This window comes from Danio rerio, chromosome 10, assembly GCF_049306965.1.
Source record: "Danio rerio strain Tuebingen ecotype United States chromosome 10, GRCz12tu, whole genome shotgun sequence".
Taxonomy (NCBI): domain Eukaryota; kingdom Metazoa; phylum Chordata; class Actinopteri; order Cypriniformes; family Danionidae; genus Danio; species Danio rerio.
Window position 1 is genome coordinate 16,720,729 of NC_133185.1, and position 11,772 is coordinate 16,732,500.

General features: G+C 37.4%; 2 protein-coding genes across 9 annotated transcripts in view; one reads left to right on the forward strand and one right to left on the reverse strand.

Annotated features, from left to right (window-relative positions):
* The window catches only part of katnal2 (katanin p60 subunit A-like 2), a 28,008-nt gene extending 19,145 nt beyond the window's left edge, over window positions 1–8,863 (forward strand). For all 7 annotated transcript variants that reach the window (NM_001423753.1, XM_073914147.1, XM_073914145.1 and 4 more), the window contains 5 exons: window positions 774–865; window positions 2,672–2,782; window positions 2,860–3,022; window positions 8,405–8,507; window positions 8,618–8,863. In NM_001423753.1, the coding sequence (NP_001410682.1) occupies window positions 774–865; window positions 2,672–2,782; window positions 2,860–3,022; window positions 8,405–8,507; window positions 8,618–8,757 (609 nt within the window). In that variant the 3' untranslated portion in view covers window positions 8,758–8,863. The remainder of the gene's footprint in view (window positions 1–773; window positions 866–2,671; window positions 2,783–2,859; window positions 3,023–8,404; window positions 8,508–8,617) is intronic.
* Window positions 8,864–11,642: 2,779 nt separating this feature from the next.
* The window catches only part of hdhd2 (haloacid dehalogenase-like hydrolase domain containing 2), a 13,207-nt gene continuing 13,077 nt past the window's right edge, over window positions 11,643–11,772 (reverse strand). The window contains 1 exon segment of one of the 2 annotated variants that reach the window (NM_001013473.1): window positions 11,643–11,772. This exon segment is cut by the window's right edge and continues 110 nt beyond it. In NM_001013473.1, coding sequence (NP_001013491.1) covers window positions 11,770–11,772 — 3 coding nt within the window. In that variant the 3' untranslated portion in view covers window positions 11,643–11,769. 2 annotated transcript variants of the gene reach the window in all.

Sequence of the window (11,772 nt, forward strand, 5' to 3'; positions counted from 1 at the left end):
GCTTAATAAATGCGTTATTCATTGTTAGTTCATGTTAACTAATGCATTAACTAATGTTAACTAATGCACCCTTATTGTAAAGTGTTACCAAAAAAGATAAAAAAGACATCACAAGATAAAAGTCTTGGCTAAAACAAGGCTAAATTTAGGAATTTGAGTAAAAGAGATATCTAACAATAGTCCAAAACGACAGATTAGTCAGACTTCACATGTGTGGTCACTTATTCTTGCCTATTTAATATGTAGCCTAGTTTTTTAGACTCTTGTTAGACATCTATTACATTTCCGCTGACAGCCCAAATCTAGCCTTGTTTTAGCCAAGATCTTTGGATGTCTTTTAGACACACACAAAAAAAAATGCTTGTGGGGATCTACATCAACACAATTAAAATAATATATTTGCATAATCCGTGTCTGCATGCAAACTATAAACACTATGAAATGTGTGACAACGAATAGAAACAGAATGACCAACTAAAACAGACATCGCCAGTTGACCAATCAAAAAGCTGTCTTTTGGAAGGGAGAGGTTTACAGACCTTAAGTTCTGAATGGATTCAAACTAACTTGAAGGAAATCATAATAAACATATGTTGTAAAATTGCAATGTTTTTCTGAGCTTTGGCACATTTAAACCTGTTGTAAGGGACTCCAGCACAATATAAGGACACTTAAATTCCTATATGACCTGCTCTTTGTATTTTCAAATGTTTTTTTTCTAAAGGTCGTGTTCAGCAGAACCCTGATTTACCTCAAGTTATGATTCTCCACAGGTTTTGTTTGAGCTGGCAAGATATCACGCCCCATCCACCATTTTCTTGGATGAGCTGGAATCAGTGATGAGCCAGCGAGGGGTTGGCCAAGGGTGAGCATGAGCCAATATCCTTCACTGACATTAATATTACAACATCCTAAACTCAATCCCAGTACACAATCGGATGACAAGGTGCAAGATGTTCAGAGTGTTTTGGGATTTATGTTACATCAGGTCAAATGTAGGGGCTGCGTTCTTTGAAGGATGTAAATATAGATGGAGAAGAATTTTAAAAAATGGTAAAAGTTGAACTGAGCTGATGTGCCACTTGTTTTAAGTTCAGCTTATATTAGTGTTTTAGACCCTGCTCCTCTATTAAACTGAAATGTTTTAGAGGATAATGTTTAAAGGAAAAATTGGGGACAGTGTTGCCATATATAGCTGACGTTTTCCAGCCCAAAAACTTTCCAAAACCCACCCAAACTCACAAAAAATGGCCAAAATATTAGATTAATATTTAATTCAATTTTAATTTATTTAAATCAGAAATTAGCATAGTTACTTTATTTGTCAGACTTTTTACCCATACAGCAACCAACACCAACAGTCACAGAACCACAATAGTAAAATTACAACATAACTGGATCACATCACAACAGTGGACTTATTGTTCTGTAGATTTACCTATATATTGTAGATTTGTTTTAAGATGAATAGTAAGAAGATTTGAATAGTTTATAAATTCTTTGCATTAAATTTCCTGTGAAAATAAAATAAAGTATTTTAGATGTTAGTTTTAGTCTGTTAGTTTTGAGGATATCAATTAGCTAGTGTTCCAATGTGTCTCTAGTAAATCTGGTGAAAAGCTTCATGATAAACCGATGTGAGTTGAACTGCAGGCACTGCGTAATGCACGTGCAATCGAATGGGAGTCAGATTTTATACAACTTTCCTTCACCTGCTTGCGAGTGGACTAATGCAGTTTGCGCTATGCATTGGTCACTACTAACTGAATTCAGTAAGAGCACACAGTTACGTTTTGTTAAAAAATTGTATTTAAAATTTATGTTTCAAAACCACCTAAATTTTGCATAACCGCCTAAATGGCGTCACACCGGATGCGCAGCTTTACGACGCCCACATGACAGTTGAAAGTATTGCACACCAGACGTGCACATTCGCATGATATTTAAAATGAAAGTAATCAGATGGCACTCTGTGGCATGGCAGAAATATGAACAGTGTCCTGAGTCGTGGCTGTATGTGTACCCCATTAGAAACCTATAGAATTCTGAAATGCATGACACTGCGTGGTGCTATGCGGCACATTAGACGAGTGGCACTTTTGGTGTGTGACCCCCTTAAGCCATTATTTACCAGCACAATCAAATTCAAAACCACCCAATCTGGCAACACTTAGGGGATTAAATGAGAGTAACTTTCTTTTAGATCAGGGAAGGTCCTGCAGAGTTTTGCTTAATCCATAATAATATCATAGTTCCTTCTTTGAAATAAAACCTAGAAAACCAATTAAGTCTGACATCTGACCTGTGAAATTATCATAGATTGAACAACTCTGACCTCAACAAATGTGTAATTTTGTCATCACTTTAAAGATAGTGGCTAGTTCTACTTTAGCGAGATTAGTGCAAAGCTACCTTACTGGAAATTATTTCTGGTTGATAAAACCCTTAAATGGATTATATTTTCAACTACTTTATTTAACCATAATTGGCACAGTACCACAATGTTATGAAATATTCACACCTCACGTGGTTAATATACAGGATGGAATGAGGCCTTAAGTGGGACATTTCACAGCTAAAATTCTCAAAGCTAACAGGTTGATGATCCAACCCAAAGTTTTGATAGTTATATCACATAGCTTCATTTTTGTTCTTTCACGTTGTCTTCAAGAGGTGATCATGAGGGCAGTAGAAGAATGAAAACTGAATTACTTGTTCAGATGGATGGACTGGCTCGATCAAATGATCTTGTATTTGTGCTTGCTGCCTCAAACTTACCTTGGTAAGTAGTGATTATGAGGAAAACATCTTATTTAAATATATAGACTTTTTTAAATAACCATTTAAAACTCTTCTCAGGGAGTTGGACCATGCCATGCTTAGAAGACTGGAGAAACGGATACTGGTGAGTCTCCCATCTGCCCCTGCCAGACAAGCCATGATCAGTCATTGGCTTCCTCCAGTCAGTAACACAGGTGGTGTGGAGCTGCGGACAGAGCTGGATTATGACTCGCTGGCACAGGTAACAAAAACCATAAGACTGAGGTTAATCCACTTTAAAGATGACAAATCCAACCTTGGGTATAGACAAGCCAGATGTATGGGCAGACAGCTACATGGTACTGGAATAAATGACCATTGCAACAGACTTTTAAAAACACAGCATTCTAAAGATTTCCATTAATTTTCCAAAATGGAGCAGGTCCCCCCTTGCAGCTATAATAGTTTTAGTTCTTCCAAATATTTGTTTTATTCATCTGGTAGAGAGTGAGTAGAAATGGCTTTCCAGGGTGATTTGCATTGGTGGTTGATAGTTTCACATCTGGCCCCCTGTCTTACCAGGGCCTGTGCACCAAACTGTATGGCAACAGTGCATGCAATGAGACAAGAAACATTCTCCCAGCAGCAACCAAATCCACGCATCCAAACAGACAAGACAAGCATGATTCATTACATCACAGAACACATTGTCACAACTCCAGAGCCCAGTAGAACATGCTGTACAACACTCCATCTGACATTTGCCATTGAGTTTTGTGATGTGAAGTTTGCATGCAGCTGCTCAGCTACAGAAACTATCATAAAATAATGCTCATAACAATGCCAGTGGAAATACAGCTATTCAGCTTTAGAATTAGCGAAGCAAAGCTATTTCTGTAGAGAATTTTGTAAAAATCTGCAGATTTATGTGGAAAGATTTTGGGAGTATCGTAACTAAAATCTTAATATACGAAATAAAAAATAATATTTTGTTTAACTTTTATTTTACATTTACAATGCAAATCCATCTAGATCTAATTATTTGGTAAACAAATCAAGTTTGCAATACAGGGTGGCCCATTTATATGGATACACCTTAATAAAATGGGAATGGTCGGTGATATTAACGTCCTGTTTGTGGCACATTAATATATGCAAAGAGCTTAGAATGACCAAGAGGCTTATGTAATTTTGGAAACAGCCACTAGAGGGTGCGGCGCCCATTTTGGAATGAAAACTCCATTAGAACAACAGCATATTATAAGTCTGTAAAATAAGCTATTAAAAGTGCTGATGATTGTGATAATAAGTGTTGTATTGTCGTCTTTTAGGTTGTATCTCAGCTTTAATGTGCTTTTTGAATAAATAAATAAAAAACAAAGCAGCTGCTTGCCATCGTGACAGTAATGAGATCCAATGGATGGCCGATCACTTTCACTCCAAAATGGCGGAATCTGGGCTGTTGCTGGGCGCTGCTGTAGCAATGGAACGTTCTATTGAGTGTCGCCTCTTGGTCATTCTAAGCTCTTTGATATATGTGAGGGGGCAAGCTTTTCAAGATGGTGGTGACCATGGTGGCCATTTTGAAGTTGGCCATCTTGGATCCAACTTTTGTTTTTTCAATAGGAAGAGGGTCATTTGACACATCAAAGTTGATGGGAATTTCACAAGAAAAACAATGGTGTGCTTGGTTTTAACGTCCATTGTGCCCATTGTGTTGGATTGTCAATGCAACCTTCTTCTCCCACTCTTCACACACTGATAGCAACACTGTAGGAGAAATGCCAGCACAGGCTTCCAATATCTGTAGTTTCAGGTGCTGCACATTTTGTATCTTCACACCATAGACAATTGCCTTCAGATGACATCAAAGATAAAAGTCTAAGGGGGTCAGTTTGGGACGCCTTGAGGGCCATTCAACTGGCCCACGATGACCAATCCACTTTTCGGAAAAATGTTCATCTAGGAATGCTCGGACCTGACACCTTTAATGTGGTGGTGCACCATCTTGCTTCAATGCATAAAGAGGGAAACACATCATCATGTATCAATTACAAATATCCAGTGCCCTTGTGATGAAAACGAGCCCACCAGCTCGTCTTCAAGGGGGAGAAATTATGGCTTAATCACAAAGCAAGGTGTCGTGCAAGGTGATGTTTATTTACAGTGCCAAAAAGTCCATCCACAGTGAAGGTATATACAAGTGATAACAAAAGAATAAAAATAAAAAGTACTAAAGAAACAACAAACAGGAAAATAAAATCTGCAAAAAAATATACTCCAAATATATCTACAAAAAAAAAATAATAACGATAATAACAGGTATCCACAATATAAGAATTTGCTCAAGGCACCACAGTTGCAAACAAGTGTTGTATGGTAGTTGGGCTCTGGCTTATATAGCCTAAACTCCCGCCCGTTTGTGGGCTATACCATCCAAAGATACATATTAAATTGGACAAATACACAAACATTAAAAAACTTTCAATTAATTTAAAATCTTTCAATTCAAACATTCAATCCACACTTCACATTAAACACAAAGAAAAAATCCTTAATATAATATAATAATATAATATAATTAATATAATATAATTAACAACAAAACATAAAATCTTCTTAATATAAATAAACACATAATACGAACTTCATGAACACAAAACACCTATTAACAGACATAATGGCTTCGTTAGCTTCCGATCGTTAGCTTCCAAACCCATGCATTCTTATACCGGCACTTCCTATGTGCTCGGTTTGACCGATTGCAACCGGAAGCCTGACTACGCCCACACAGACAAACACCAAACGGAAAAGACAACACAACAGGTGAAGTTATTATTTAAACAAGGGGGCAAATAATTCTGACTTCAACTGTACTTGTTTATCTGAAAAAAAAAAAAACAATGTTTGAGTCAGATATTCTGCTTTGAAAATGTCTTTTGCGTCAGTTTAGCCAATTATATTTCAGCACCCCGGGTTGTCTCGGTGGAAAACTGTATTTCATTCATTCATTCATTCATTCATTCAGAAAGGCTCTGAAAACATGCATACGTGGACATGAGCAGACTCCAAAATGAGACGCAGATTCAGTTTCACATGAGGTTATTAATTAGCAAAGGATATAAATAAAATAAACATAAACATTAGGTGAGCAGGTTAACCCCATGTCCTAACAACACGCCTCGTGACAAAATACGCAGTGATGAGCCATTTGGCTGTTTTACACCATATGAAACTGAGGTGATCTGAGGTGAACTATCTGCTACTGCTTTCATTAGTATGGCAATAAATGTCATGTAAAATGACATTCAAATTCACTTTGTTAGCCTTTAACACTGAATAAAGCACATGAGGGTTACCTGAGGTGATCATTCTAATAGTTTTCTGTTGTTCAGCTGCAAGAAATAAAGCCGTTTCTAATATATCAATTCCATGTGTTGGTTAGGACAAAAACTCCTTTCAACATGGAACATTTTCCTTTTTTCACGTGCCGTTGCTTTTATTTATAACACGGTTTAAATCACTCGCTCTTGTCCTCAACCTGACAACTTGCACTTGCGTTTGTTTTGATCCAGGATTGCAATACCTAGTTCAACCACTGGATGTCAAACTTACATCATGCACTTTTAACCAAACACACCTGATTTAGATCATGTTCAGTAGCAGAGACTGAAAACCCTGACTGCGTCCAAAACTGCCTTCTACTCAGTAGGTACTGCATTTGAATGTAAACGTACTACTCGACTGTTAGAAAAGTATGTTCTATACGGTTTGAATGTGAAAAGTATGAATGGAAATACGTATGAATGGACGTACTATATCTGCCATTTTGTCATGGTCACGTAACCTACCTGCGTCAGTTGCATCGCCTCACTTCCATTCATGAATTCTCTCACAGGGCATTATGGGATAGCGCAGCGTGCATGGGATGCGCACTTCAGAATCTCGCCGGAAGTAGTAAGTCATCCGGGTACTTCTCGACCACTGATTTTCGAATTCTATGAATTTGGACATACTACTCGGCTCGCATACTGATTTTAGCGTACTATATAGTATAGAAGTATGCAGTTTCGGACGCAGCCTCTGAAATAGGTGTGACAGACAAAGGAGACATCCAGGGCCGGAGTGGGACACCTTTTCAGCCCTGGAGTTTCAAGCCTCAGACCGGCCCACCTCAGTTCACGACTGACTATATTAAAATAAGTAAATAAATAAATATCTCCAAATCAGTTACTAATGACACTATCACGTCTTTTTTTTTTTTTTTTTGAGAAAACAGCTGCTTTAGAACATCAAATGTTCAACAACCCTAACAGTATTATATGTCTTATCAACATAAAACACTAAATTACTCTAACGAGGATCGAACCCAGGTCCGCGGCGTCTTAGGGTGCTTTCACACCTGTGAATCGATTCAGTTGTTCCGAAACAGAGATTACAAATGTTACATTGTTGCTCTTTGCTCTTGGAGCGGTTCGCTTTCACACTGCAAAGTTTCTAATCAGACCAAAAGAGCTAAAACAAGTCACGTGCGAGTAAACTCTCCTTACATTGGTCAGAGTGTCAGGGTTTATTTTGCAGCGTCCCGCTAAGCTGTCAGGAGAGGTGGTGGTTTGATGGTGATTGACAGGGTGCGCGCGCGATGTGTCTGAGGAGAGATGCGGTGGGGAGGGGTGAGAAGGGTGTGCGACGATGCCTATTTGAGGACCGGGAGGGAGACGCGAGATTACCGGGAGATCATCACTCGTTTGCGGGCATCCGGAGACTCGCAAAACTTCCCGCCATAATCATAATTCTCTCTTCATATAGCCGTAAGCCTATTACATATCCATAAAACACTGTGATATAACTGCGCTCGGATCAGATCGCTTTCTCACTGTAATCGAACTGCCCCAGGGTTCGTTTTAATCGAGCCGAGACCACCTCGTTCAAGCGATCTCGGAGCGATTACTTTGGCGCGGAACAGAGCACGATTGCCCTGTTCACATATGCCAAATGAACCGCGCTAACTGGGCAAACGAGACACGTTTCGAAACAAAAGTGTAGGTGTGAAAGCACCCTTAACCTAACGTGCTAACCGCTCGACCACAACAACTGTTTTATGAATGATGATTACGGTAAAATAATCAATAAAAAGGCTGTGGTCAAGTAAATAAATAAATTTAAAAAGTGTGACTGCTGAGAGCAACAGATTCTGGAGCTAGGGACACCGGCCCTCGCGGCCAAAAAACGGACCGGCCCACCGGGAATTCTCTCAGTCCTCCCGATTAGCCAATTCGGGCCTGGAGACATCCAAAACATATTCAGCAGTGTTGGTGGAACGTGGTTGAGAAACACTAATGTATATTACATCATTTTTGTTAGGTTCAGTGGTTTCATGTGTATGCAGATATTTTTAAGACTATGCAAAAAAAAAAAAAAAAAAAAAACTAATTTTGATAGGGGTTTTGTGTGGATGTAGCCTAAATAGCTAATTTCTTTACTGTATATACCTGTGGCAATGGGTCCAATTGAAACACCTGAATTAAAAATTGAGAGGTAGAGACAGACAGTTGAACAGATAGAAAAACACTCAATAACTTACAGACATTCAGATAGACAGACAGGCAAATATACTGACAATTTTAGATCTTCTGTATTTCAGGAGACGGGAGGTTACTCTGGGTCAGATATCAGGTTGGTCTGTAAGGAGGCAGCTATGAGACCTGTGCGCAAAATATTTGACGCCCTTGAAAACCACATTGAAGGTAAGAAATATCCCGCCATCCCATTCTGAACAACATTAAACTGCTGTTTCATCACGAAATCCTGTTTCGCCCACAATTCACAGTCTCCATTACGCCATGCATCTTCACAGGTCAGTCCAATATGCCGGTTATTGAACTAGAAACTGTGACCACAGCAGATTTCCTGGACGTGATTGTTCACACCAAACCATCAGCCAGATGTCTGATGGATAGATACACAGCCTGGGAGAAAGAGTATGAGTCTGTCTGAAACATCAGCTAGGCACGAAACCAGTGGCGTTGCGAGGGAGGGGCTTTGGGGGCTTAAGCCCATGATGTAGTGTCAAAAGCATAAATAAAAAAAGCATAAATAAAAATATGGTGTATAACATTCATTTTGTTATATAAGTACTGAAAATTACCGCGTACTGTACATCACGCACATTCCACTTAACGCAGTGTTTGTGTCGGGTCAGCAGTTCAGCAGTACCTGTATCTACCGGCAGGTGGGAGTGGCACTGTTGTCACAGGATGTTTAAAAAAAATTCCGCCACTGCACTTCATTTATTCATTATTATGAAGAGCTGAGCTAATAAGGTAATAATACAACTCTTTCACGAAACTGAATAGTTCTAACTTCTGATGAAGCTTAACAGTTGTTTCCACAGTATAAAATGTGTGTAGTTTTGGTGAAATAAAATAACTGTAATCCATAAAATGTGCATCATTTCAATGCATACATGCGAATTAGTCAGAAAAACTTAAATTGTTCTTGCTTTCTAAATATGATATAGATATCTAGGCATATTTATCTAGATATGATATAGCCAGTCACATCTGTTTCTGTAATAGTTAAATCACAGTGAGTTCATTCAATTCAATTCAGCTTTATTTGTATAGCGCTTTTACAATGTAGATTGTGTCAAAGCAGCTTCACATAAATGGTCATAGTAACTGGAACAGTGTAGTTCATTTTTTTAGTGTTTAAGTTCAGTTTAGTTCAGTTTAGCTCAGTTCAGTGTGATTTAATCATTACTGAGAGTTCAAACACTGAAGAGCAAATTCATCGATGCGTAGCTCTACCAATCCTGAACAATGCGAGCCAGTGGCGACAGCGGAGAGGGAAAAAAAACTTCACCTGATGGGAGTGTAGAAAAAAAAAACTTGAGAGAACCAGACTCAGTTCGGCACGACCATTTTAATTTCTCCGCTGGCCAAAAGTCTTGTGCAGAGCTTCAGTCACCGCGGTGGTTCATGCATCTAGCACAGGGGTGTCAAACTCAATCCCTGGAGGGCCGAAGCCCTGCACAGTTTAGTTCCAACCCTGCTCCAACACACTTACCTGTAGGTTTCAAACAAGCCTGAAGGACTCAATTAGTTTGATCAGGTGTGTTTAATTAGGGTTGGAACTAAACTGTACAGAGCTGCAGCCCTTTTGGAACTGAGTTTGACACCTGTGATCTAGCATATTGTATAGCATTCTACTGTAACATGCCATGTCAGTTAGCAGGGGATTATAAATCGACTTTCTTATAAAAATACCTGAGATGGCTGGAAGAAGACAGTTGAATTATTAGCCCCCCTGTTTATTTTTTTCCCTAATTTCTGTTTAACGGAGAGATTTTCTCAACACCTTTTTTTTAAACATAATAGTTTTAATAGCTCATCTCTAATTACTGATTTATTTTATCTTTGCCATGATGACAGTAAATAATATTTGACTAGACATTTTTCAAGACACTTCTATACAGCTTAAAGTGACCTTTAAAGGAAGGTTAGGGTAATTAGGCGAGTTGTTGTATAACGATGGTTTGTTCTGTAGACTATCAGAAAAAAAATTTGCTTAAAAGGGCTAATAATTTTGACCCTAAAAGGGTTTTTAAAAAATGTAATATAGCTTTTATTCTAGCTGAAATAAAACAAATAAGAATTTATTCAAAAGAAAAAAATATTGTCAGACATACAGTGGAAATTTCCTTGTTCTGTTAAACTTCATTTGGGAAATATTTAAATAAGAAAATAAAATTCAAAGGGGAATAATAATTCTGACTTTAACTGTATAAACATTTATTATCGCAGTCGTGTAAATGATCAGTTAAAGCCTTTTTATGTTTATTCAGATCTTATTTTCATTCAACTACAGCAATAGCTGGATGCCTTCATCCATATTAAGGATTTCCTGGAATGTTCTACTACTTTTGTGAGGCATATATGGAATTTCTGCTCAATGAATGAATGAAACAGGCATTACACGCTTTTAAAGTGCTACAATGCCCACATCACATTATTTTGAGGAAAACTGAAAAAAAATCTCCCTCTAAAGAAATTTGAAGTAAACGCATTTCTAGCATATAAATCTTTATTTTTATTTTTTGTACTATTTTTGATAAAATTGTTATTATGTCAAAAATAGTAGCCTATTGAATATCAATATTTTGCAAGGTATTGACTTTAGAAATTTCAGTATTTTGACAACACTACACCTCAGTTAATCACTCTGTCCAACTGAACATGTTTGTAGCTTTGTATCAAATTGGATACTAACTCACACTATAAAATTTATATTATTTTCAGATTTGAAGACATGCAGAAAATTACATTTTCAAAAAACAAACAGAAACTGCAAATCAGGAGAGGAGATAGGAGGCTCAAGAGGTATGATATGGCTCACAACAGACTAGTAAATGAGAAGTGTGATAATTTATCAATGTTTTTTTTTTTTCCTTTTTGGTGTTACAAGTCACAAAGCTTCAAAATTTATTTTTAAAAAACTGTCAACTCAAAAACCCTTTTTATTATTAAACCATTTATAAATCTATTATAAAAGTAGATTACCTTATGAAAGTGGTGGTATTTTAGCTTTTTTAATGGGGGTGGATTGGGGTGTCTTTGGGGCTAAGCCCCTTATCCCTTTCGACCCTAGCAACGCCCCTGCACCAAACTAATGCTTTTTATTGCACATCCACCATTTACTGCCTACTTTTGTACTATTTTTTCTTGTTTTGTTTTTCTTTAAACTGCAATCAATTAACTGACAATATATATTAAAGTAAATAACAAAAAAAAATTGCTTTCATTGATTAATACATTTTTAAAAGGTCAATACAATTTTGATTATATGCTGAAATAAAAAATAAAAAAACACACGTCTTGCTCTTTAAATTTTAAAGGAATACATCAACTTTATTAATCTATAATATTTTTCTCAGATAACCAATATAATGTACATGCTACATAAGGGTACCATTACTTTGTTTTGCCTTTGTATTGTTTTAAACCTAACTTA